This window comes from the organism of the source record quoted next, unplaced genomic scaffold (assembly GCF_019419815.1).
Source record: "Pyrus x bretschneideri cultivar Hongxiangsu unplaced genomic scaffold, Pyrus_bretschneideri_v1 Contig13, whole genome shotgun sequence".
NCBI classification, from domain to species: Eukaryota; Viridiplantae; Streptophyta; class Magnoliopsida; order Rosales; family Rosaceae; genus Pyrus; species Pyrus x bretschneideri.
Window position 1 is genome coordinate 4557911 of NW_025999424.1, and position 19690 is coordinate 4577600.

General features: G+C 38.6%; 4 protein-coding genes and 1 pseudogene across 5 annotated transcripts; 3 read left to right on the top strand and 2 right to left on the bottom strand.

Moving 5' to 3' along the window:
* The first annotated feature begins 453 nt into the window (after positions 1–453).
* On the top strand, positions 454–5805 carry LOC103962695 (probable inactive ATP-dependent zinc metalloprotease FTSHI 3, chloroplastic). Of its 2 annotated transcripts, none has more exons than XM_048579054.1 (6): positions 454–623; positions 742–1884; positions 2671–2994; positions 3566–3866; positions 3956–4152; positions 5396–5805. In XM_048579054.1, exons 2-5 carry the CDS (start codon positions 769–771, stop codon positions 4150–4152), a joined length of 1938 nt encoding a protein of 645 aa, XP_048435011.1. In that variant the 5' UTR covers positions 454–623; positions 742–768; the 3' UTR covers positions 5396–5805. The 2 variants fall into 2 exon arrangements, with proteins under 2 accessions (XP_048435011.1, XP_048435012.1); XM_048579055.1 differs by having other exon boundaries at positions 745–1884.
* A 648-nt stretch (positions 5806–6453) lies between these two features.
* LOC103962694 (proline dehydrogenase 2, mitochondrial-like) lies at positions 6454–9618 on the bottom strand. The gene is made up of 4 exons (XM_009375442.3): positions 8714–9618; positions 6931–7576; positions 6600–6840; positions 6454–6496 (listed from the first exon to the last, which is right to left on the bottom strand). Exons 1-4 carry the CDS (start codon positions 9251–9253, stop codon positions 6457–6459), a joined length of 1467 nt encoding a protein of 488 aa, XP_009373717.2. The 5' UTR covers positions 9254–9618; the 3' UTR covers positions 6454–6456.
* Positions 9619–14867: 5249 nt separating this feature from the next.
* LOC103962693 (stress-induced protein KIN2-like) lies at positions 14868–15657 on the top strand. The gene is made up of 3 exons (XM_009375441.3): positions 14868–15006; positions 15107–15175; positions 15408–15657. Exons 1-3 carry the CDS (start codon positions 14950–14952, stop codon positions 15486–15488), a joined length of 207 nt encoding a protein of 68 aa, XP_009373716.1. The 5' UTR covers positions 14868–14949; the 3' UTR covers positions 15489–15657.
* A 162-nt stretch (positions 15658–15819) lies between these two features.
* LOC108868337 lies at positions 15820–17299 on the bottom strand (annotated as a pseudogene).
* A 219-nt stretch (positions 17300–17518) lies between these two features.
* Positions 17519–18371, top strand: LOC103960305 (stress-induced protein KIN2-like). Its single transcript, XM_009372760.3, has 3 exons — positions 17519–17667; positions 17768–17836; positions 18070–18371. Exons 1-3 carry the CDS (start codon positions 17611–17613, stop codon positions 18148–18150), a joined length of 207 nt encoding a protein of 68 aa, XP_009371035.1. The 5' UTR covers positions 17519–17610; the 3' UTR covers positions 18151–18371.
* The last annotated feature ends 1319 nt before the right edge of the window (positions 18372–19690 follow it).

Here is a 19690-nt window from a genome sequence, read left to right on the forward strand (position 1 = left end):
GGCAAATATGTTTTCTTTTCATTTTTAATGATTTAAAATATAATTTTCTTACGGTACGGTCGGGTCAATTCCTGTATATTAACGGGTGATTCGGTGGTCAATTCCTGTTTACTTTAACAGGTATTACACCCCCCCGTTAGCTATCGGGTTCAGAAAACCACGAACACAGAAACACGACACGAATGCCGGTTTGTAGTGATAGTCGAAAAATGTAAGTAAAATTTTTCTATTTTATAGTGTTTTTTGTTTAAATATTTTTTTTTGGATTTATGATAATTTTGTTATTGCCCAAATTTTTTTTTTTAGGTATTAGACTTTTATGAATGACAAATCGTAACTTTAGGTTAGAAAGTGAAAGGAAAGAATTAAGGATAATAAAGTGTAAATTTTACAATAAGTTGTAAAGTGAGAATTAACTAATGTGTTAGCAAAACCTTCGAGATAATTTATCTCAGTTCTTAGCAAACTGCTTTCTTCCTTTTTTACTCCTCATTGATGGACCCAACCCACAAAGACTTTCACTTTCATCTCCCATCTTCCAAAAAATCACTAGCAAACACTCTTCCTGCTCCCACAAACTTCCCCTGCTCTGAGAATTGTGAGTTCTAAAGCAGCTCTGACAGGTATATTTTTCTGAATTTTGTTCATTTTTCTTGCCAAATTACACAAATTTATGAGTTTTTCTGTGTTAATTTTGCAATGGTGGTGATAAAGTTAGTGGGTTTTGCTCTGTTGTTTCAGTAGACAAGTGTTTTTGTAGAGAAAAGCATGGCTTCTTGTTTTTCTGTTGTTTCCAATACTGGGTTCTTATCTATCCCCAACAAATTAGAATTTCACGGCGACAAGTCCAAGTCTTTGGGAAGGTTCAGAGGTTGCTGTAGTTCATTTGCTTTTCGTTCCGTGGGTTTTCGTAAATTGCGAAACTTTCAACGTGGGTTGTTCTTGAACAATGAGCTTAGGCCACTGATGAATGGAAACAGTGGAGTTTGGTTAGAGGGATTGAATAGTTGTTGTAAATCTAGACATGGGTTGTGTTGTTACAATAAAATGGAGCCATTTATGAATGCAAATAGCGCGAATAAGCGGGTCCATTTGGGGAAGAAAGGAGACACTAAGTTGAGGTCTTTGAGGAGGAGATTTTCTTTGAGATTGCGCCCGAGGTTGCGGTGGTTAGCTATGAGAATGAAAAGAGTTACAATTCAGTCAGTGTTGAATGGTGTTGGGACTTTCTTGCGAATGAACATGAGAAGAGTGACACTTGTTTCTTTGGTTTCTGCGATATTGGGGCTCTGCTATTTGTTTCTGAAGTTCACAGCTGTGCCCTCTTGGAAAATGGTTCCATATTCAGAATTGATAACAAGCCTTCAAAATGAGTCTGTTACAAAAGTTCTACTTGAAGAGGGGTCTCGTCGGATATATTATAACACAAATTCTCGCGTTGATGGGGGTACCCAATTGTCTGAGGGAGAATTGCCAAGCATTGAAAGTGAGAATGTGGCTGATAAAGTCACAAGTAATGATGGCTCTCGATCTAGTCAAGCACTGAATAGGAATGTATTGAGAAAATTATCACCGACTCAAGCTTCTACGCCTGACTGGCAGTATATGACCAGAAAAGTAGATCATGATGAGAAATTTTTACTTAGTTTGATGAGAGAGAAAGGAATTACATATAGCTCGGCTCCTCAATCAGTTTTGATGTCAATGAGGACTACTTTGATAACTATAATATCTCTGTGGATTCCTTTGATGCCATTGATGTGGCTTCTTTATCGTCAACTTTCTGCTGCTAATAGCCCAGCTAGAAAGCGGCGACCTGATAAGCAGTTGGTTGGATTTGAAGATGTTGAGGGAGTTGATGCTGCGAAATTGGAGCTTATGGAGGTACACATCTCTTCTCTAGAATAGATTAGATATGTTGCATGCTTTATTTCTATGCATTGATACTTTTTTGCATTGCTAACTTGATTATGTAGTTGATAATGAGGTAACTTACTTTTCTTATCTCGGAACTGTGGATATCCTTCACTCTGCTTGCTACAATTATGTACTCCGTGAAAGCTTGGAAGCTTGTGGCTTAAACATTACTGATACAAGTTATAAACACTAGGAAGACATATTTATCAGTTCTTAGATAGAAAGATAGAGCATCACAGCCAAAACAGTGCATCTTTTGCTTGTTGTTGGAATGTTCTGATGTCTGTGAGCTTGAAACACCAAAGGCTTGAACAAAATATATATACTACGGAGAAAGTTGTGCATTTCTGTTAAATATAAAGGCTGGTTCACATCATGAATCGAAATTTGTATCCAGAACAGTGCTGGGAAGGTATCCCAAGGCTTGCAACAAGTCCTATCACACATGGCGATGAGCCTTTCAGGGTGCATATCTTTTATTGAGATATAATCTTGTGGATGTTTCTCGTTTTATTCAGAGGTGTTAGACAAGTAAGTGAATAACATAAGTCTTGTATAACGGGATCTCTTTAAGCTTTATGTCCTTCTAAAGTTTATTATTGCCTCTCAAAACTATGATGTTTGTTACCCTAGTGGATTTTACGACCTGTTTGTATACGTGATTACAAACAAAGGCACTGAAATATATTCTTGTTATTTAATTATTTATACAATTTTCTTCCTTTATTTTCTTGACATCTTTCTTGTTTGTAGATAGTTTTATGCTTGCAAGGAGCTATTAACTACAACAAACTAGGAGCAAAGTTACCCAGAGGGGTATTGCTGGTTGGTCCTCCCGGAACAGGGAAAACATTACTTGCCCGTGCAGTGGCTGGAGAAGCAGGTGTACCATTTTTCAGTGTTTCTGCCAGTGAATTTGTGGAGATGTTTGTTGGAAGAGGAGCAGCTCGCATTAGAGACCTTTTCAATATGGCAAGGAAACATTCACCTTCAATTGTATTCATTGATGAGCTTGATGCAGTTGGAACGAAGCGTGGCAGAAGTTTCAATGATGAGCGTGACCAAACATTGAATCAGGTAATTCAAGGTTCAATTCTGGCTTCAATCCTGCATTTCTCGCATCCATTCAAAGTTTAAGCGGTCACATTCTGAATGTCTTCTGGAATTGTTAGTATATAATTTCATCCGTGGGCCATTATTTGTATTTCCAAACTTTTTGAAAATTGTCAAATCACTGTAGTTGGGAAGACTCTTGTTCTCTCCTGTTTGATTTTGTATGATGGGAAAATAATATTGGTCTCCTTTAAAATCTTGCCAACTTTTCTTGCTTATTTACTGTGCGTTTAGCTTAATACTTTCACCTTCAACCTTAGAACATCGAGTATTTCCCTTAATGTCCTTAGTTTTGTTTTCAATTTTCAAGTCTAAATAGCTATCAAGTATCAACACGTAAAATTAGCTTATTTTTTTATTCTGCTGTTATGTACAATAGTAGAAGGCGGTATTAAGGATAACCACATTATTGTGTCGGTAGATCTTAGATATGGATTTCAGTGGACATCTTGTCATCTGTAATGTATGTTTGAAATTTATTTTAATATCAATTCAATAATGTTTTTTCATCGAATTTTTTTTTCCGTTCTTGTAGTTGCTGACGGAAATGGATGGATTTGAGTCAGACTCGAAGGTGATTGTTGTTGCAGCAACAAACAGGCCCGAAGTACTGGATTCTGCCCTTTGTAGGCCAGGCCGCTTCTCAAGAAAAATAGTTGTAGGAGAACCAGATGAAGAAGGAAGGAGAAAGATATTGGCTGTACATTTGAGAGGAGTTCCTTTGGAGGAAGACACTAATCTTATTTGCAATCTCATTGCTTCACTGACACCAGGTTTTGTAGGTGCTGATCTTGCAAACATCGTCAATGAAGCTGCTTTACTTGCTGCTCGTAGGGGTAGGGTATACAGTACATCCAAATTATCTTTTGGTTTTCTGAAATTGTACACGGATCTCAACTTCCTATCAATCTATGGTCTGTTGCAGGTGGTGAAACTGTGGCCAGAGAAGATGTAATGGAAGCAATTGAAAGAGCAAAATTTGGAATTAATGATAAGCAACTTAGGCCGAGTACAATAAGCAAGGAGCTTGGGAAAATGTTCCCGTGGATGCCTTCTCTGATGGGAAAGAACACAAGGCAAGACGGAGTGCAAGGGCCTCTAGGATATCAAACTCTGAGCTGAGTATGTCCATACATTCTAGTGGTAGTGATATGAATGATACAATACAAATTTTTTACGAGTTAGCAATTTTGATTTATATTTGTTATTATCATCTAATATATAAATTCAATTAATTTGAAATGGTTAGTTTTTGGTATCCCATATATGAAAGCTGAACTTACCATCTATATCCGTGCTCTAAACTTTGTTCCGTCATGATCTGGGGAGTTCAGTGTCATCTATATCCATATGAGTGAAAGTTCATAGCTATAGTCATGTCTTGTCTATAGAAGCTCAAGTTCGTATACAGGAAAAATAGAGCACAGGAGCAAATATCAATTTTAGGTTGACATCAATCGATATTGGTAGAAATGTCCAGATTTGTAGTTCATGGAAAATTGTCAACTTAAAAGATGTTCGACAGCAGTTCATACTGAATCAAATCCTCATCCACGCATATCTATTCCAACTTCAGTGGTCACACTGAAGGCGGAATAAGTAATAGTAACACTAACTTGTCCACATTTTCTTGGTTCCGTTATCTTCATATTTTCGAGAATCATCAGCTGTCTTGATTTTGCAATTTTACATCTTCTGTTCCTTGTACAAGGTTCCATTGTTAAATTGCTCTTGTTTTTTAGTGATGATATTAGATTCTGTGAGACTGTCAAGGTACTGTACATGCATTGATAATTGGCTTTTTATCCAAATGGTCCCTCAGATTTAAAACCGAAAGAAGTGGTCCTTGAGATTATCCACCATCAATCATTTTGGTCATTTCGTGAGAAATCTCCATTAAATGGTATTTTTGTCAAATCAACTCCTCCCCTTGAACTGGTGCTTTTTTCAATTTAAAGAAGATTTTTCATAGAAGGAACAAAATGATTGACAGGTGGACAATCTCAGCGACCACTTCTATCGATTTTAAATCTCAAGGACCAATGTGAGGAGTTATGACAATCTCATGAACCATTTTAAGCTTAAAAGCTTGGATAATTTGATATGTTTATGTAAATCTTGCTTATATCATGGGAATCATGGAATCCATGAAATGATGGTTGGCGGGATGTCATTTTCCAACTAGGATGTATTGCTAATCTTGTCAGCAACCTGAACTAAGAGCAGGCCTATAGTTTCCCAGTTTATTGGAATAATATGTGTGATTTTGACACCCACTAATATGCCGTTTTCTCATGATTTTAAGATTCTCTTGGACTCTCTCATGTCTTTCAACTCAATTTTGTTTCGTTTTCCTGTGTGATAGTGAAATGATACCATGACCGTTTACCAGAAGGCTGAATCTACACGACGAGGCTTCTCAGATACAGGTCCGGCACTGTATGAGAAGCGATATTACTGCAACGAGTTGGACAGCCGATATAGGATCGTACTTGCACTGTCATGAACTTCGAAGAGGCGATCAGGTATCGAGTAGATTCGATGCCAAGATATTGCAAAGCATACCGTGATGATACACATGAACTATGTTTGCAGGTCAGAGGCAGCATTAGGGTTTCATTTTTGGATTCACCCGTACCCATAATATTGGTTGAAGCACATTGCTGTATCATTCCAATGTATTAAACTATGATATCTACAGGATTATAATTATTTGACTTATAATTATTGACAATAAAAAGAATTAAATAAATGGAATATTTTATGGTTTGGAAACTTGAGACCCCACCGCCCATGCGTTCCCCATGTTGATCTGAGAAACGATGTTGATTGATAACCACCGCAAGGCACTCCTAAATGTCTTTGATTGCAAGTATTTGGGAATTTGAGTCAAGGATGTGCTTTTATATTGCAATTTGCAGATTTAGATCATAATGCCTGATCACGTGACCTTTCCGACCACCTTCACAAAATCATGGAATTCATTTATCTCGTGTATTTTAGTTTTGTTCGACTCCATGCTGGTCCCACCCGTGTGAGAAAGGGTAGCCTTACCTAAGTTCCTCTTTAGTTACTCCTAGTTATTCAAACATTGTCCACACATATTGAGTAATTTGGAAGCAACATGAACATTTTATTCATATTCCTTCTGTTGAAGGAAGCCACACGATCGTAAACGCGGTCAATAGGGCGCCGGCGCTTGTGGTGGATTGCCATGGAAGTAGACCTAGGAAGCAAATATGGATCTGTTGCCCAGTAGAACAACCTAATGTAATGTGGAAAACAGAACCCAGATTTCCTAATACCTATATGCACATTTTAATTCAACTAACTTACGAGCAATCCACCACAATTACAGATCATCCTATTTACAAGATTGTTGATGGATCAGCAAGCTTGCTGTTCCACAAAGGCTTTGTTTTCGCGTTAGATGATTGCGGCCTTAAGTCTCCTCATCAGCTCCTCCCTGTATTCAAAGGAAGAGTTCAAACCGGCGTTAGAATAAAACTGATCCTTTACTGACCTTTTACGCTGCGAATATACAAGGTTTTATCCGATTTTGAAATTACCTTGTGAGTCGTCTGTCTTGAGATGAAGCAGATAGGAGTCCCCTGTTCTCTTCAGCCCTCCTCAAGAGGTAAGGCAGCACCAACTGTATCGGTCCGAATGGCATGTACTTGCTCACTTGAAACCCTGAATTTTTCAGACCGAAGGAGAGCGATTCTGCCATTCCGTACAGCTGTGCAAATTCGAGCTTTTGGTGCACCTTCCCTACCCCGATTTCATGTGCCTTTGCCATTGCCAGTCTCCCTACATTTGTATTCAACATTTCACGTCAGACATACTACCGATACAAAACTCTAAACCAATGTAGTGGGCTTTTCTGCAAGTTTTATTTACCTGATTCAACATTATGGGTTGCAAGGACAACTGCATCAGAGCCATTTGCAATCCTCTCGAGCATGAACGAAGCACAATCGTTGTAGCACGCATGCGTGTCCTCAATGCAATCGTGGATAGGAGACTTATAGCCCAAGGAAGAAGCTAATTTTCCTTCACTTGACATATAAGCTCCCCTCACCACTTTGAACCCCATTGAAACGCCCATCTTATCTGCGGCCTTTGTTGCCAGCAACAATCTTTCCTTTGCATCTTTCAAGTAAGCTTGAATCGTCCCGTAAACAATTGCGTTATCATCTTTGTTGTAGATGATCGCAGAGGAGTAGGTCAAGTAATCGATGGCCGGTTGAATTGAAGTGTACTCTGCATCGACGGATAGAGGCACATTGGCTTCTGCGCACTTTTGGGACAGTTTTAGTAGTCTCTGGTGGACTAATTCGAGATCACACTCTTCTTCCGGAGTCAAAGGCTCCGGCTTTTCGAGGGTATGGTAGAGAGGGCTCGATTCGGAGAAAATGGGAAACGTATCGCGCTTCCATGGAAGATTGAAAGACGGATCTTGCTGTTGCCATCTCAGCAAGTCACTCACTCGCCGAAGCAGATTGGTGGGGCAAATTGCAGTAATTTTCACAATGACAAAGCTCACCTGTTACAAGCCAAAACATCACTTTCAGTTTCAGTTACCATCACAAATAAACTTCACGAGCAAGTGGTGAAGAAAAACAAATCGCAACAAGAATTGCTTTGCTTGAAAGTGCTTTTTTGACAAGTCACTGTCAGAATCAAACTCAATTGGCGTACAAAGCTTTCACATGGTTTGCAAATTGCGCTAATCAAGATTCAATTAGTGATAATTGTAAAATTAAAAAGGGCATTGTTATTGACAATCCAAAATTCTCAATCTACATTCCAAACTTTCTATATTTAGAAAGAAAAATACATTTGTGAGAATGTAGAATGAGATTTTTGAAGTGCTAATAACATTTCCCATTAAAAATAATATTAAGAATAGTAAATGGTTGATTGATGTTGGAAGATTTGTCGGCAGCAACTAGGGAGCCAAATCAAATGTAAACAGCCCTGGGCCTAGATGGAAGATTCAAGGTTGGGCAAACAACTTGGTGGTGCATGCAGAGAGGATCCTCACCGGATCATCTTTGTAAGCATCTCATGAATTTCTAATCACATCCGTTTATTATATATCGTACAGTCAATTTTTGTCAGATACTGTTTATATTCAAGTTTAAATAAAAAAAAATTACAATAATTTTTAACGATACAATAAAAGATACAATTAAAGGATGTATTTGAAAATTCTTAGAATCCGGCAAGATCCTCATTCCATGCAACGAACCAAATGGCATAAAGCGAAAGTAGGACCCGCAATCCTACATGTCAACTGTATGGATTCAGACTCGTTCATGTGACATGTCGAAACAATATTAACATTGAGTAACGGAATATTTTAACCATTAAGTCTTGTTATTTTCTTTAAGTAACGGTATTGCAAGAGGGGATGAATTAGCGGTAAAAGTTAGTAATAATGTAGTTTAAATTTGTCTTTTTGATAAAAATCGAATCTAATATTTTTCATTTACACTTAAAAGAATATTACTATAACCATAAATCTTATTTTACATAAGAAAAATCAAATTTTAAAAGAGATTTTTTTAGCATTTCTCGGTTAAAAATAGAAAAGAAAAACAGAATTTCGATATGATCAAAGAAAAGTCAAATCGACTCTTGAATCTTTGATTTTGGAGTGATGTGGAGAACTACTTACCGAAGAAGGTGGCAGGGATTTGGTAGATTCAGCGGTGTCCAAGAAGCCTTGCAAGTTCTTGTCACATGCCTCGTTGTCACCGGCGTACTCCAAAGCGTAAACCAGCATCCCTCTCAGCCCCGCCTCGTTTAGCTCCAGCACCGACTTTCCGGCGGCTACGGCGTCTTCGCCGGCGCAAAAGTGGTCATAAATCGTGGACCGTATCATCCCCAAGATCACGTCTTTGATCAAGGGAGTCTGCATGAGCTTGGAACGCATGACCCACATTCCAACATCCACCATCGGCTCCACCGCCACCATGTGGAGGTTCAACGCCGCCCTCAACAGCCGTGACGTGGAGACCGAGGCAAAGAGCTTGTCCGCGTCATCAAAGCTGGAAAGGCTGGGGTCGGCGTCGATGGTGGTGGCTGTGGGGTGTGGTGCTTTTTCGGCATAGCCGATTGGCTGGGAAATGGCGGATATGGTGGTGGAGGAGGCGGAGTTAAGTGGCCTGACATTTTTCAGGAGTTTTGATGCTACTGGGATTACACGGTTTGCCATTCAATGGTGGGTGTGTGTCTCGAGTAATTCACTAATTCTCTGGCTCTCTTGCTCCTAAATCTCTCCTCTCTCTCTCTCTCTCTCTCTCTCTAGCACTCCCTTCTCTCTCTAGAATTGTTCTTATTCCTGAAGCTTGTTTGAACCGCTGGGGTTCAGTTAATTATATAGGCAGTTCAGAGTTTTTACAGTGAGGTGTGACCTGGTGTCGAGTAAATCCTGTCAGATTGGATCATACGTGGCTCCATGGAATCCTCATCTATTTTTATTTTTATTTTATTTTTTGGGAGAATTTTTCTCAGGTAGAAAGTAGGATCTTTGTTTTTCCTTTCCCTATAATTAGGGTCTAGAAAGATAAGTATGATTGACTTGGCTAGTAACTAGTAGGATTATCAAGTACGAATCCGGATCATCGCCGGATCCTATTTTGATGATTTTAAGAATTCATGAATTATATCTGTTTATTGTACGTTATACGGTTATAAATTATTTTAAATATTTTTATTTAAAATTAAATACAAACGGTACTTAACAAAAACTAATTGCACGATATACGATAAATAGACACAATTTATGAACCGTCAAGATTCTCACTAAGAGGATTAGGAAATGATCCTATTGGACCAAGAACCTAATCCTCGCAATTAAGCTAGTCTTCAATGTAGGTGATTATCTCCATGCGAACTTCATGCAATGTATAAACCTAACTCCATTTTACCTAAATCATAGGAAAGAACTGAAAAAACTTAAATACCTAGCAGCTTGTTCGGCAACAATTTTCAGTTTTATGGCGGACTGAAAACATAAAACAAAATACGTTTTGAGAAGTTTAGAAGGAGAGACTTTGAATACTAACTATTTTTATATGTATTATTTTTTTTTTTTGGAAAATTGGACATAGTATTTCAGGGCCCAAGGCCAAACAAAGATACAAAGAGGTCCACAAACGACATAAGTACAAAACAAAACTAGTGGATCTGAACAGTACACACAAAAGAGCCCAAAACAAGTTTTGGGGCCTAATACAAACATAGACAAAGCTACAGAACTCCCTAGAACCTTGCAATCCCCTCCGTTGCCGGAAATGACGAGAGCCACCATCACAATCCGTCCAACACTTCGACCAAGCAAAGCCCCATGCATTAAGAAACCCAGTGCTCCAACACCGCAGAGCATCCATGCCAGTGCAAACCCACGCCCTGAACCACCAACAAGCAACCACCGCCTAGAAACGAAGAATCTAGTGTCTCCTACAACTTGCAAGAACCCCTGTGCCGATCGCAACCAGTAGATGAAAGAAGCCGGTGGAGAATCCACCGATGACAGTGCCAATAAAGGCAAACAAACAGAAGGTGATGGTGTGTACACCCAAGTAAAAACTCTACGCATCTTCCAAAGGAAACACAGCTGAGTGCTGTGAAGAAAAGAGGTTGCAAATCGGGAAAGAGGAAGCCACAAGGAAGGATGGAGCCCACCCGAATTGGGACTGGAAGGAATTGGGAAAACACAGTAAGAGGGATAGATGAGAGACGTGGAAGTGGAAGGAAAACCAAGGTGAGGGTAGATAGAAACGGAGGAAGGGTGGAAGAAGGAAGAAGAACAAGAAGGGACAGCAAAGGACGGCCACCGACCCTTGTCGGAGCTCGGGCCGGCGGCTAGGGAGAAAAAACGACGATGAAAAAACTCACACACAGAGGTGAGAAAGACTCTCAGAAAGAGAGAATACTTATTTTTCTTAACTATTTTTATTTTCCTAGTTAAAAAGAAACTATAACACGACGTTGACCTCTCTCTCCCCGAAAAAAGAGAGGAGAGGACAAATGAGAGGACGTAAAGCGTTTTTTTTTTATTTTTGTGTGCTTTGGTTTTACAAAATGATATTTTAAACTATTTTAGAGAAAATTGAATTCAAATGCAAAAATGATGGATACACTCGCTAGAACGTCTTACGTATGAGATTTCTCAAATTTTATCATTTATATATACAGCAAAAATGCATGAGCTAAGTTATGAGAAGTAGAGCGATTAAGCCAACCGGCCTAACTGATTTTTATATTCAATTATTCCTTTTCTTAACCAGGCCGTTCATACTTTGTTCAATTATTGTGCTTAGATGAATTATACGTGATAAACTTCATTGATTTGCTACATAACATGTACGAAGGCCAAAAAGGAAGGGCATCTAAATCTCAGCCACTATATTAAATATTTGAACAATTCTTGATCATTACTTACGAATGAGTATGAAATTATATTCAAAATTCTTTGTGCATGAATCACGGATTTTTATGTATATGATATTACTTAAGAATGAATAGGAAATCCTACTCAAAATTTTTATTATTTGAATCACAGAGTTTTATGTACATGATAAAAGCTGTTCATATTATAAATCACTCTGTAAAGATTAAATATGCAAAAATGGAATTAAAACTAAGATGTTTGAGTTAATTTATTGTAGCAAACACATAAACGGTTTGTAATACTTTTACTAATTCTGTTTATCTGTTTTGTACCATTCCATGACTAAACGACATTAATTTTAATTGATTTTTTTTTCAGATGCGATCTTTATGAAGTGATTCTAGTATGAACAGTTCTAATCCTAAAAACGAAGTCCTATGAATTGACAACGAACAATTTTGAATAGGAACTCCTACTCATTCTTTAAGTAGCCAAACATTATATTCTTACCCAAGTTATCGTGCGAAATAATCTCATCACAACTTAACTGCACATTGCACGTATAAATGAGAAATTTCAAATATGATTTTAATTAATGACGAATTTTGTACTTAATTATTACTAACTTATTGTGTAATTTTGCCAAACCACCCCGGGGTCATCCCAAGTACCGTTGTCATATTAAAATAAAAAATATTATGAACAGCATAACTTGCCTCTTTGCCGTTCATATTTCGTGTATATAACAGATTAAAAATTATATTCCAACAAAACAGAGGAGGAGCCAGCTTCAACTCTCTCTGACTTATCTGTCATATGCAACTCGGAAAATGACTGCCACTGTTTCAGTATCCGTTGGAGGCTTCTAAATTGTTCTTATGGGGCCATTTGAAACCCTCAAAAGTTGTATTGTACTGGTTTTTTTCCACCTTAAATACTTAAAGATTAGTTTTGTATATAAATCCCATTATGTATCTATCACAAGAAGCAAGAAAACAAAACCCCACTTAAATATCAAATCATTTTGTTTAAATGTATTTTAAGATTTCATCCAACCTCTCAACCTCTCGCTTTCCCATATCAATACAATTATTATTTTTTAATACAAAATCAAATATATAAATATATATAATTATTGTTCTTATGAAGCTGGTATAATAAGTTTCTACTCTTACATTCTATTAAGTATCTGAAAGATTTTTCAGTGTGTTCAAAACAAGAGGTGAAACATCACATGATCATATTTATACCATTGAAGGAAAGTGTGTTATTTTTTTAAGTGTCTTGCTAATATATAACATGTTATACATGCACCTTGTTCGAAAATCTCAACGTATCGTATATTAGATTAATTAGTAGCTCCTAGATTATTGGGTAATGATAAAACGTCCACGTCCACGTCAGCGTTTCGTGTCCTCCATCATCTTTCTCTATCTTGCACGTAATCGGAGATTCGGAGAGACGAAGAAAAATGTCCTGAAATGAAAGTTTCAAAGCCAGTCTAATGCACTACTACTCATATTATCTAAGTTAAGCACTTGCACAATTCATTAAGATCTCGTTTGACACGTAATGTTAAAGTTTCAAAGACAATCTATTAAATCAGCACTCACACAATTTACTAGTCTCATTTTGCATGCTGTATAAAGTATTGAATAAGAATAATAATACGAAAGCGGTTGTTTGGTGCACTTTCATACTAAAAACCCACCCGCTTAATTGACTGGTCCACCAAATTTTATAAGGCTAATACAAGATAATTAGAACCCGAAAAGCTAGTATAATTAGTCTGGGGGCTAACCGAAAAGAAGGTCGTTCTCTCTTCGGTTTCACGCATCTGCTCCTTGACGAATCATCTCCATCTTGACGAGGCCGTAACGACTTCTCAGCCACTCCGCGAAACTACCATCACCTACGTCGTCAAGAACAATAAGGGAGGAACCCACTCCAGAGAATCGATCAAGCAAGAATTATTTCATTTCTTTTACCAAAATCGCTCAATTTCCATTCGAATTGTAGAGTGTGAATTTATCATGCAAGAATGCAACTTTTTTCTCTCCCTCCTCTCTGAGCCCAACTACTTGTAAGCACATGCAATGTCCCATTTTCTTATCAACGTGAGATTCATTCTCAATATGCCTCATCATGTGTGACGAATGTATAAGTCTAACACGTGGACAACACAACATGGTGACGTAGAGTACGAGTGGCCGTTTGGCTTCACATGGAAACAATATGCTCTGATACCATGAAAAAAGTTGAGGTTCCACAATAAAATTAATTGGCAATACGAGGAGTAGCTCAACTACTTATAAGCACATGCAAAGTCTTTCATCTCATCAACATGAGATTCATTCTCAACAATCAGTACCTCAATTTTCTTTTTCGTTTTTACAATTTCTTTGATTAGTATTCTTCTCTCTTTGGGTTGTTTAATTGACTGTATAATTTAGGTTGAATACAAATTAGGCAAGATTTTTCTGCATTTTACGGCAAACGTTTTTAATTTATTTTTTCCAGAATCCCTTAAGGCAAGTTTTTAGGGATGAAAATTAAATTTGAAATAGAAAATATATAAAAAAAAAACACTAGATATGGCTTGCCATGTTCTGTTCATGTGCGTGTTGGTTTGCTGTAATAGCTTCATATTCATGGCAGGCAGTGTGGGTGGGGCTTTGCTGTGGAAGGAGGTTGTTGCTGGTGTTTATTTATTTATTTTTAAGTTTCCAGTGACCTCTTATCCGGACTGTATAAATAATCAGCCTTTTAAGTTTTAATCTACTCAATGACTGAAAGAATAGTACTCATTATAATCCGATGCACATATTATCTTATCTAATTAAAATAGTGAGTACAACAAACCAACCTAAGTGTTAAGTTTATTACAAAACGTATTGATGCAATCAAAATAGCAAAACCATATAACATTAAAGAGAATTTAACTTAGGTTTTTTATGCCGGAAATATTTTACCTAGCAAAAAATAAGAGTGAGACACTTGAGAAGCACAAATAGGACTTCCTTGTAATCTATGAAGAGACAACCATACTCTCCTGCCTTATTAAAAAAAAATTAAATATAGAGGGAATCGAGCCTTGAATCTGGAACTAAACTAATTTAACTAACCCGAAATGACGCTCTCTCTTGTTTTTGCCATTACTAATTAAATTCTGCATGGAAATGTGATATTTTATTTTACTTTGAAAGCTCCCTATATTCAACTCAACGTCGATAAATTAGCCACAATTTAGCCTGCCTACACAATCCTTTAAATTTGTAACTAATTAGCTTTGTCATGAGAGAATGGCTCAAACCTTAATCAAAGCAACCCTGGTCTTTAGGGTTTAACTCCAAACTTTGCTCAACACGTGTCAAGCAATGAATGGAACCGAAGAAGCTATAAAATCCCATTCACTAACTTCAACATTTCATCATCAAAAAAAAGTTATACGCACTTTTCACCTGCCTCAAATTTTCTTGTGTGTGTTCGTGTAGAAAGAGAATTACTTCATCAAGATGAACCAATCCCAGAACATGAGCCACCAAGCTGGCCAGGCCAAGGGCCAAGCTCAGGTGCGTCTAAAAGCAGCTGTCTAGAAAAGCAATTTGGTTAAAAGTTTGTTGGTCGTTTTGGTGGTTCATGATCATGTGTTTTTGCAATTTTGATATACAGGAAAAGGCCAGTGGCATGATGGACCAAATGAGCAATGCTGCCCAATCTGCCAAGGAATCAGCCCAAGGGGTTTGAACTTCTTATTCTTTTGTTAATTCCACGTACATTATGTCCTTTTTTTTGTTAAGGGATGATTTTGTATGAATTACATGTCAATATCTTCTGTTATTGACATGTTATGTGCAATAACCTCAACACCTTATCGACACTATATTGACAGTCTGTCCCTTAATAAATTACATACGTCTTTGCTTATTACTCGTTACATATGCATGTTGTAATTGCATATGTGTTTTTGCAGGCTGGTCAGCAAATGATGGAGAAGGCTCAGGGAGCAGCTGACTCCGTCAAGGATGCAGTTGGCGCCAACAAAAGAAGCTGAGATGGGGATCTCATCCGTCCAATTCCTCCAAAATTTTGTGTTCCCGTTTTTGTTTTGTGATTCTTTCTTTTTTGGTCGATCTTTTACTTAAACTTGCTGTTTGAAGCAAGAACAAGGTCTGATCATGCAACCACTTACTGTTCAGAGAACATTTTGCTAATAATCTCAGTGATATTGTTTCTCTAGCACCAATGTTTCAGAGTGGTTATTTATTTATTTTTATTCCAAATTGATGTCGAGAATCATTTCTACTTAACTGCAAATCACAATGCAACGCATACAAAAACCCAAGAAAAAAAGACATTTTTGTTGAAACCAACTACATATGGCTTCAAATGTCTTCAAGACGATTAGCAAGTAGAGAAGCAAAAGCCTCCATACAATGTTTTTCCAAAACCAAGCCAACCTCAACACCACCATCACCATTCTTGCTCTCTTGAAAAGGTATCGCTCATGTCCCATCTATCAAAACTATCTCGTGCTTCGTCGGTCTTCCCCATCCGAAATCAGCTGCACCATAAAAATCAAACCGGTGTGAACCGGAAATGGGAATTATTCTATCAGTACTATTGGTCTGCAGTGTGTTGAGTGTTCTTGAAACCCAAGTCTCTGCCCCAGCCAAAAGGGTATTATCCAAACTTTTTATCACTTCACTGATTGCTTTCAAGGCCACAAACAGGCCATCTTCTCCCAATAGGTCATTTGCTTCCACAACTTCTCGATGTGTTGCAACACAATTCCCAAAATAGGTAACCTGGAGAGGAGGGTCTAAGCGTGGCCTGCGGTTCGTGCTAACCGCAAAAATACTTTATTTGTTTTGGTATGGCCTGTTAAATTTTAGGTAGATGGGCCGATGACCCACTCCAACAAAACCGATACTGTCCCCACTTGACCACCTGCTTAATCCATCAAGTGTAGGGTTTTATCACAAAAGGCCTCGGTGTAAGTTAGAGTAGGGTAATTCTATATAAATGACATGTTCTCAAGCCTTCTAGCCAATGTGGGATAGAGACAGTGGAATTCTAACATCCTCTGCCTCACAAAGCAAGCCCATGTATATACGCATGGTAGCGAAAATGTTGACAAATGCAATAATTTCGAATCATGATTAGCTTGTTTCTTCTTTTCCTCCACCATCATAGCTGCCATCACTGAACGTTCTAGCATTTGGATTTTCACGCCTGTGAATTCGACAGTGCCGCGAATTGAGTCTCCTGAACCTTTAACCTCCAGAGGCATTAAGCTTCTATTGTTTGAACCGCCCAATCTTAACTCCACTCGTTTAAGTAGATTGCTTGGAGCCTTGCAGGGTCCTTGATGACCCTTCTGTCATAACTTGGTGAAGGTGGTGATCCTTCTCCTTCCCCTCCTCCATGTTTGCATAGGTAACCCCACAATTTAAAAAATGAAAATGCAGATAAGTCATCTAGGACAACATGGTGCGGGCTGATCCAAACCAACCTAAGTGTTAAGTTTATTACAAAACGTATCGATGCAATCAAAATAGTAAAACCATATAACATGAAAGAGAATTTAACTTAGGTTTTTTATGCCGGACATGTTTTACCTAGCAAAAAATAAGAGTGAAACACTTGAGAAGCACAAATAGGACTTCCTTGTAATCTATGAAGAGACAACCATACTCTCCTGCCTTAAAAAAAAAAAAATATATATATATATATATATATAGAGGGAATATAGCCTTGAATATGGAACTAAACTAATTTATCTAACCCGAAATGACACTCTCTCTTGTTTTTGCCATTACTAATTAAATTCTGCATGGAAATGTGATATTTTATTTTACTTTGAAAGCTCCCTATATTCAACTCAACGTCGATAAATTAGCCATAATTTAGCATGATTACACAATCCTCTAAATTTGTAACTAATTAGCTTTGTCATGAGAGAATGACTCAAACCTTAATCAAAGCAACCCTGGTCTTTAGGGTTTAACTCCAAACTTTGCTCAACACATGTCAAGCAATGAATGGAACTGAAGAAGCTATAAAATCCCACTCACTAACTTCAACATTTCATCATCAAAAAAAAGTTATACGCACTTTTCACCTGCCTCAAATTTTCTTGTGTGTTTGTGTAGAAAGAGAATTACTTCATCAAGATGAACCAATCCCAGAACATGAGCCACCAAGCTGGCCAGGCCAAGGGCCAAGCTCAGGTGCGTCTAAAAGCAGCTGTCTAGAAAAGCAATTTGGTTAAAAGTTTGTTGGTCGTTTTGGTGGTTCATGATCATGTGTTTTTGCAATTTTGATATACAGGAAAAGGCCAGTGGCATGATGGACCAAATGAGCAATGCTGCCCAATCTGCCAAGGAATCAGCCCAAGGGGTTCGAACTTCTTATTCTTTTGTTAATTCCACGTACATTATGTCCTCTTTTTTTTGTTAAGGGATGATTTTGTATGAATTACATGTCAATACTTCTGTTATTGACATGTTATGTGCAATAACATCAACACCTTATCGACACTATATTGACAGTCTGTCCCTTAATAAATTACATACGTCTTTGCTTATTACTCGTTACATATGCATGTTGTAATTGCATATGTGTTTTTGCAGGCTGGTCAGCAAATGATGGAGAAGGCTCAGGGAGCAGCTGACTCCGTCAAGGATGCAGTTGGCGCCAACAAAAGAAGCTGAGATGGGGATCTCATCCATCCAATTCCTACAAAATTTTGTGTTCCCGTTTTTGTTTTGTGATTCTTTCTTTTTTGGTCGATCTTTTACTTAAACTTGCTGTTTGAAGCAAGAACAAGGTCTGATCATGCAACCACTTACTGTTCAGAGAACATTTTGCTAATAATCTCAATGATATTGTTTCTCTAGCACCAATGTTTCAGAGTGGTTATTTATTTATTTTTATTCCAAATTGATGTCGAGAATCATTTCTACTTAACTGCAAATCACAATGCAACGCATACAAAAACCCAAGGAAAAAAAGACATTTTTGTTGAAACCAACTACATATGGCTTCAAATGTCTTCAAGACGATTAGCAAGTAGAGAAGCAAAAGCCTCCATACAATGTTTTTCCAAAACCAAGCCAACCTCAACACCACCATCACCATTCTTGTTTTCTTGAAAAAGTATTGCTTGTCACATCCCAGACCGGGCGGGACCACTTCCCGGGCTCGACTCCACCGTAGCACAATATTGTCCGCTTTGGGCCCCGACCATGCCCTCACAGTTTTGTTCCATGGGAACTCCGAAGTTAAGCGAGTAGCGCGTGTAGAGCATTCCTAGGATGGGTGACCTATCGGGAAGATCCCACGTCGCCCATGGGAATGATCCTTATATGTATATTCCCATCCTTACCTAGCACAAGGCATTTTGGGAGTTCACTGGCTTCGGGTTCCGTAGGAAATCCGAAGTTAAGCGAGAAAGGGGCTAGAGCAATCCCATGATGGGTGACCCACTGGGAAGTTCTCGTGTGAGTTCCCAGAAACAAAATTGTGAGGGTGTGTTGGGGACCCAAAGCGGATAATATCGTGCTACGGTGGATTCGGGCCCTGAAAGTGGTCCCGCCTGGGCTGGGATATGACAATTTGGTATCAGAGCCTAACCCTGGTCGCGTGTGTGCTGACGAGGACGTCAGGCCCCTAAGGGGGTGGATTGTGAGATCCCACATCGCCCAGGGGAGTGATCCTTATATGTATATTCCCATCCCTACCTAGCACGAGGCCTTTTGGGAGCTCACTGGCTTCGGGTTTCATGGGAACTTCGAAGTTAAGCGAGTAGCACATGAGAGCAATCCCATGATGGGTGACCCATTGGGAAGTTGCTCGCGAGTTCCCAAAAACAAAACTGTGAGGGAAAGGTAAGCCCAAAGCGGACAATATCGTGCTACGGTGGTGGAGCGGGCCCGGGAAGTGATCTGCCCCGGGGCGGGATGTGACAATTTGCTATCAGAGCCTAACCCTAGTCGCGTGTATGCCGACGAGGACGTCGGGCCCCTAAGGGGGGTAGATTGTGACATCCTATATCGCCCATGGGAGTGATCCTTATATGTATATTCTCATCTCTACCTAGCATGAGGCCTTTTAGGAGCTCACTGGCTTCGGGTTCCATGGGAACTTCGAAGTTAAGCGAGTATCGCACGAGAGCAATCCCATGATGGGTGACCCATTGGAAAGTTGCTTGTGAGTTCCCAAAAACAAAACCGTGAGGGAATGGTAAGCCTA

Bases quoted from the DNA above. Each gene is read 5' to 3' on its own strand.
- LOC103962695 (XM_048579054.1), top strand. From the start codon at position 769: ATGGCTTCTTGTTTTTCTGTTGTTTCCAATACTGGGTTCTTATCTATC. The intron at 1,885-2,670 runs GTACACATCTCT...TCTTGTTTGTAG, and splicing joins CGAAATTGGAGCTTATGGAG to ATAGTTTTATGCTTGCAAGG. The intron at 2,995-3,565 runs GTAATTCAAGGT...CCGTTCTTGTAG, and splicing joins GTGACCAAACATTGAATCAG to TTGCTGACGGAAATGGATGG.
- LOC103962694 (XM_009375442.3), bottom strand. From the start codon at position 9,253: ATGGCAAACCGTGTAATCCCAGTAGCATCAAAACTCCTGAAAAATGTC. The intron at 7,577-8,713 runs GTAAGTAGTTCT...GGCTTGTAACAG, and splicing joins AATCCCTGCCACCTTCTTCG to GTGAGCTTTGTCATTGTGAA. The intron at 6,497-6,599 runs GTAATTTCAAAA...CTTTGAATACAG, and splicing joins CAAGACAGACGACTCACAAG to GGAGGAGCTGATGAGGAGAC.
- LOC103960305 (XM_009372760.3), top strand. From the start codon at position 17,611: ATGAACCAATCCCAGAACATGAGCCACCAAGCTGGCCAGGCCAAGGGC. The intron at 17,668-17,767 runs GTGCGTCTAAAA...TTTGATATACAG, and splicing joins AGGCCAAGGGCCAAGCTCAG to GAAAAGGCCAGTGGCATGAT. The intron at 17,837-18,069 runs GTTCGAACTTCT...GTGTTTTTGCAG, and splicing joins CCAAGGAATCAGCCCAAGGG to GCTGGTCAGCAAATGATGGA.
- LOC103962693 (XM_009375441.3), top strand. From the start codon at position 14,950: ATGAACCAATCCCAGAACATGAGCCACCAAGCTGGCCAGGCCAAGGGC. The intron at 15,007-15,106 runs GTGCGTCTAAAA...TTTGATATACAG, and splicing joins AGGCCAAGGGCCAAGCTCAG to GAAAAGGCCAGTGGCATGAT. The intron at 15,176-15,407 runs GTTTGAACTTCT...GTGTTTTTGCAG, and splicing joins CCAAGGAATCAGCCCAAGGG to GCTGGTCAGCAAATGATGGA.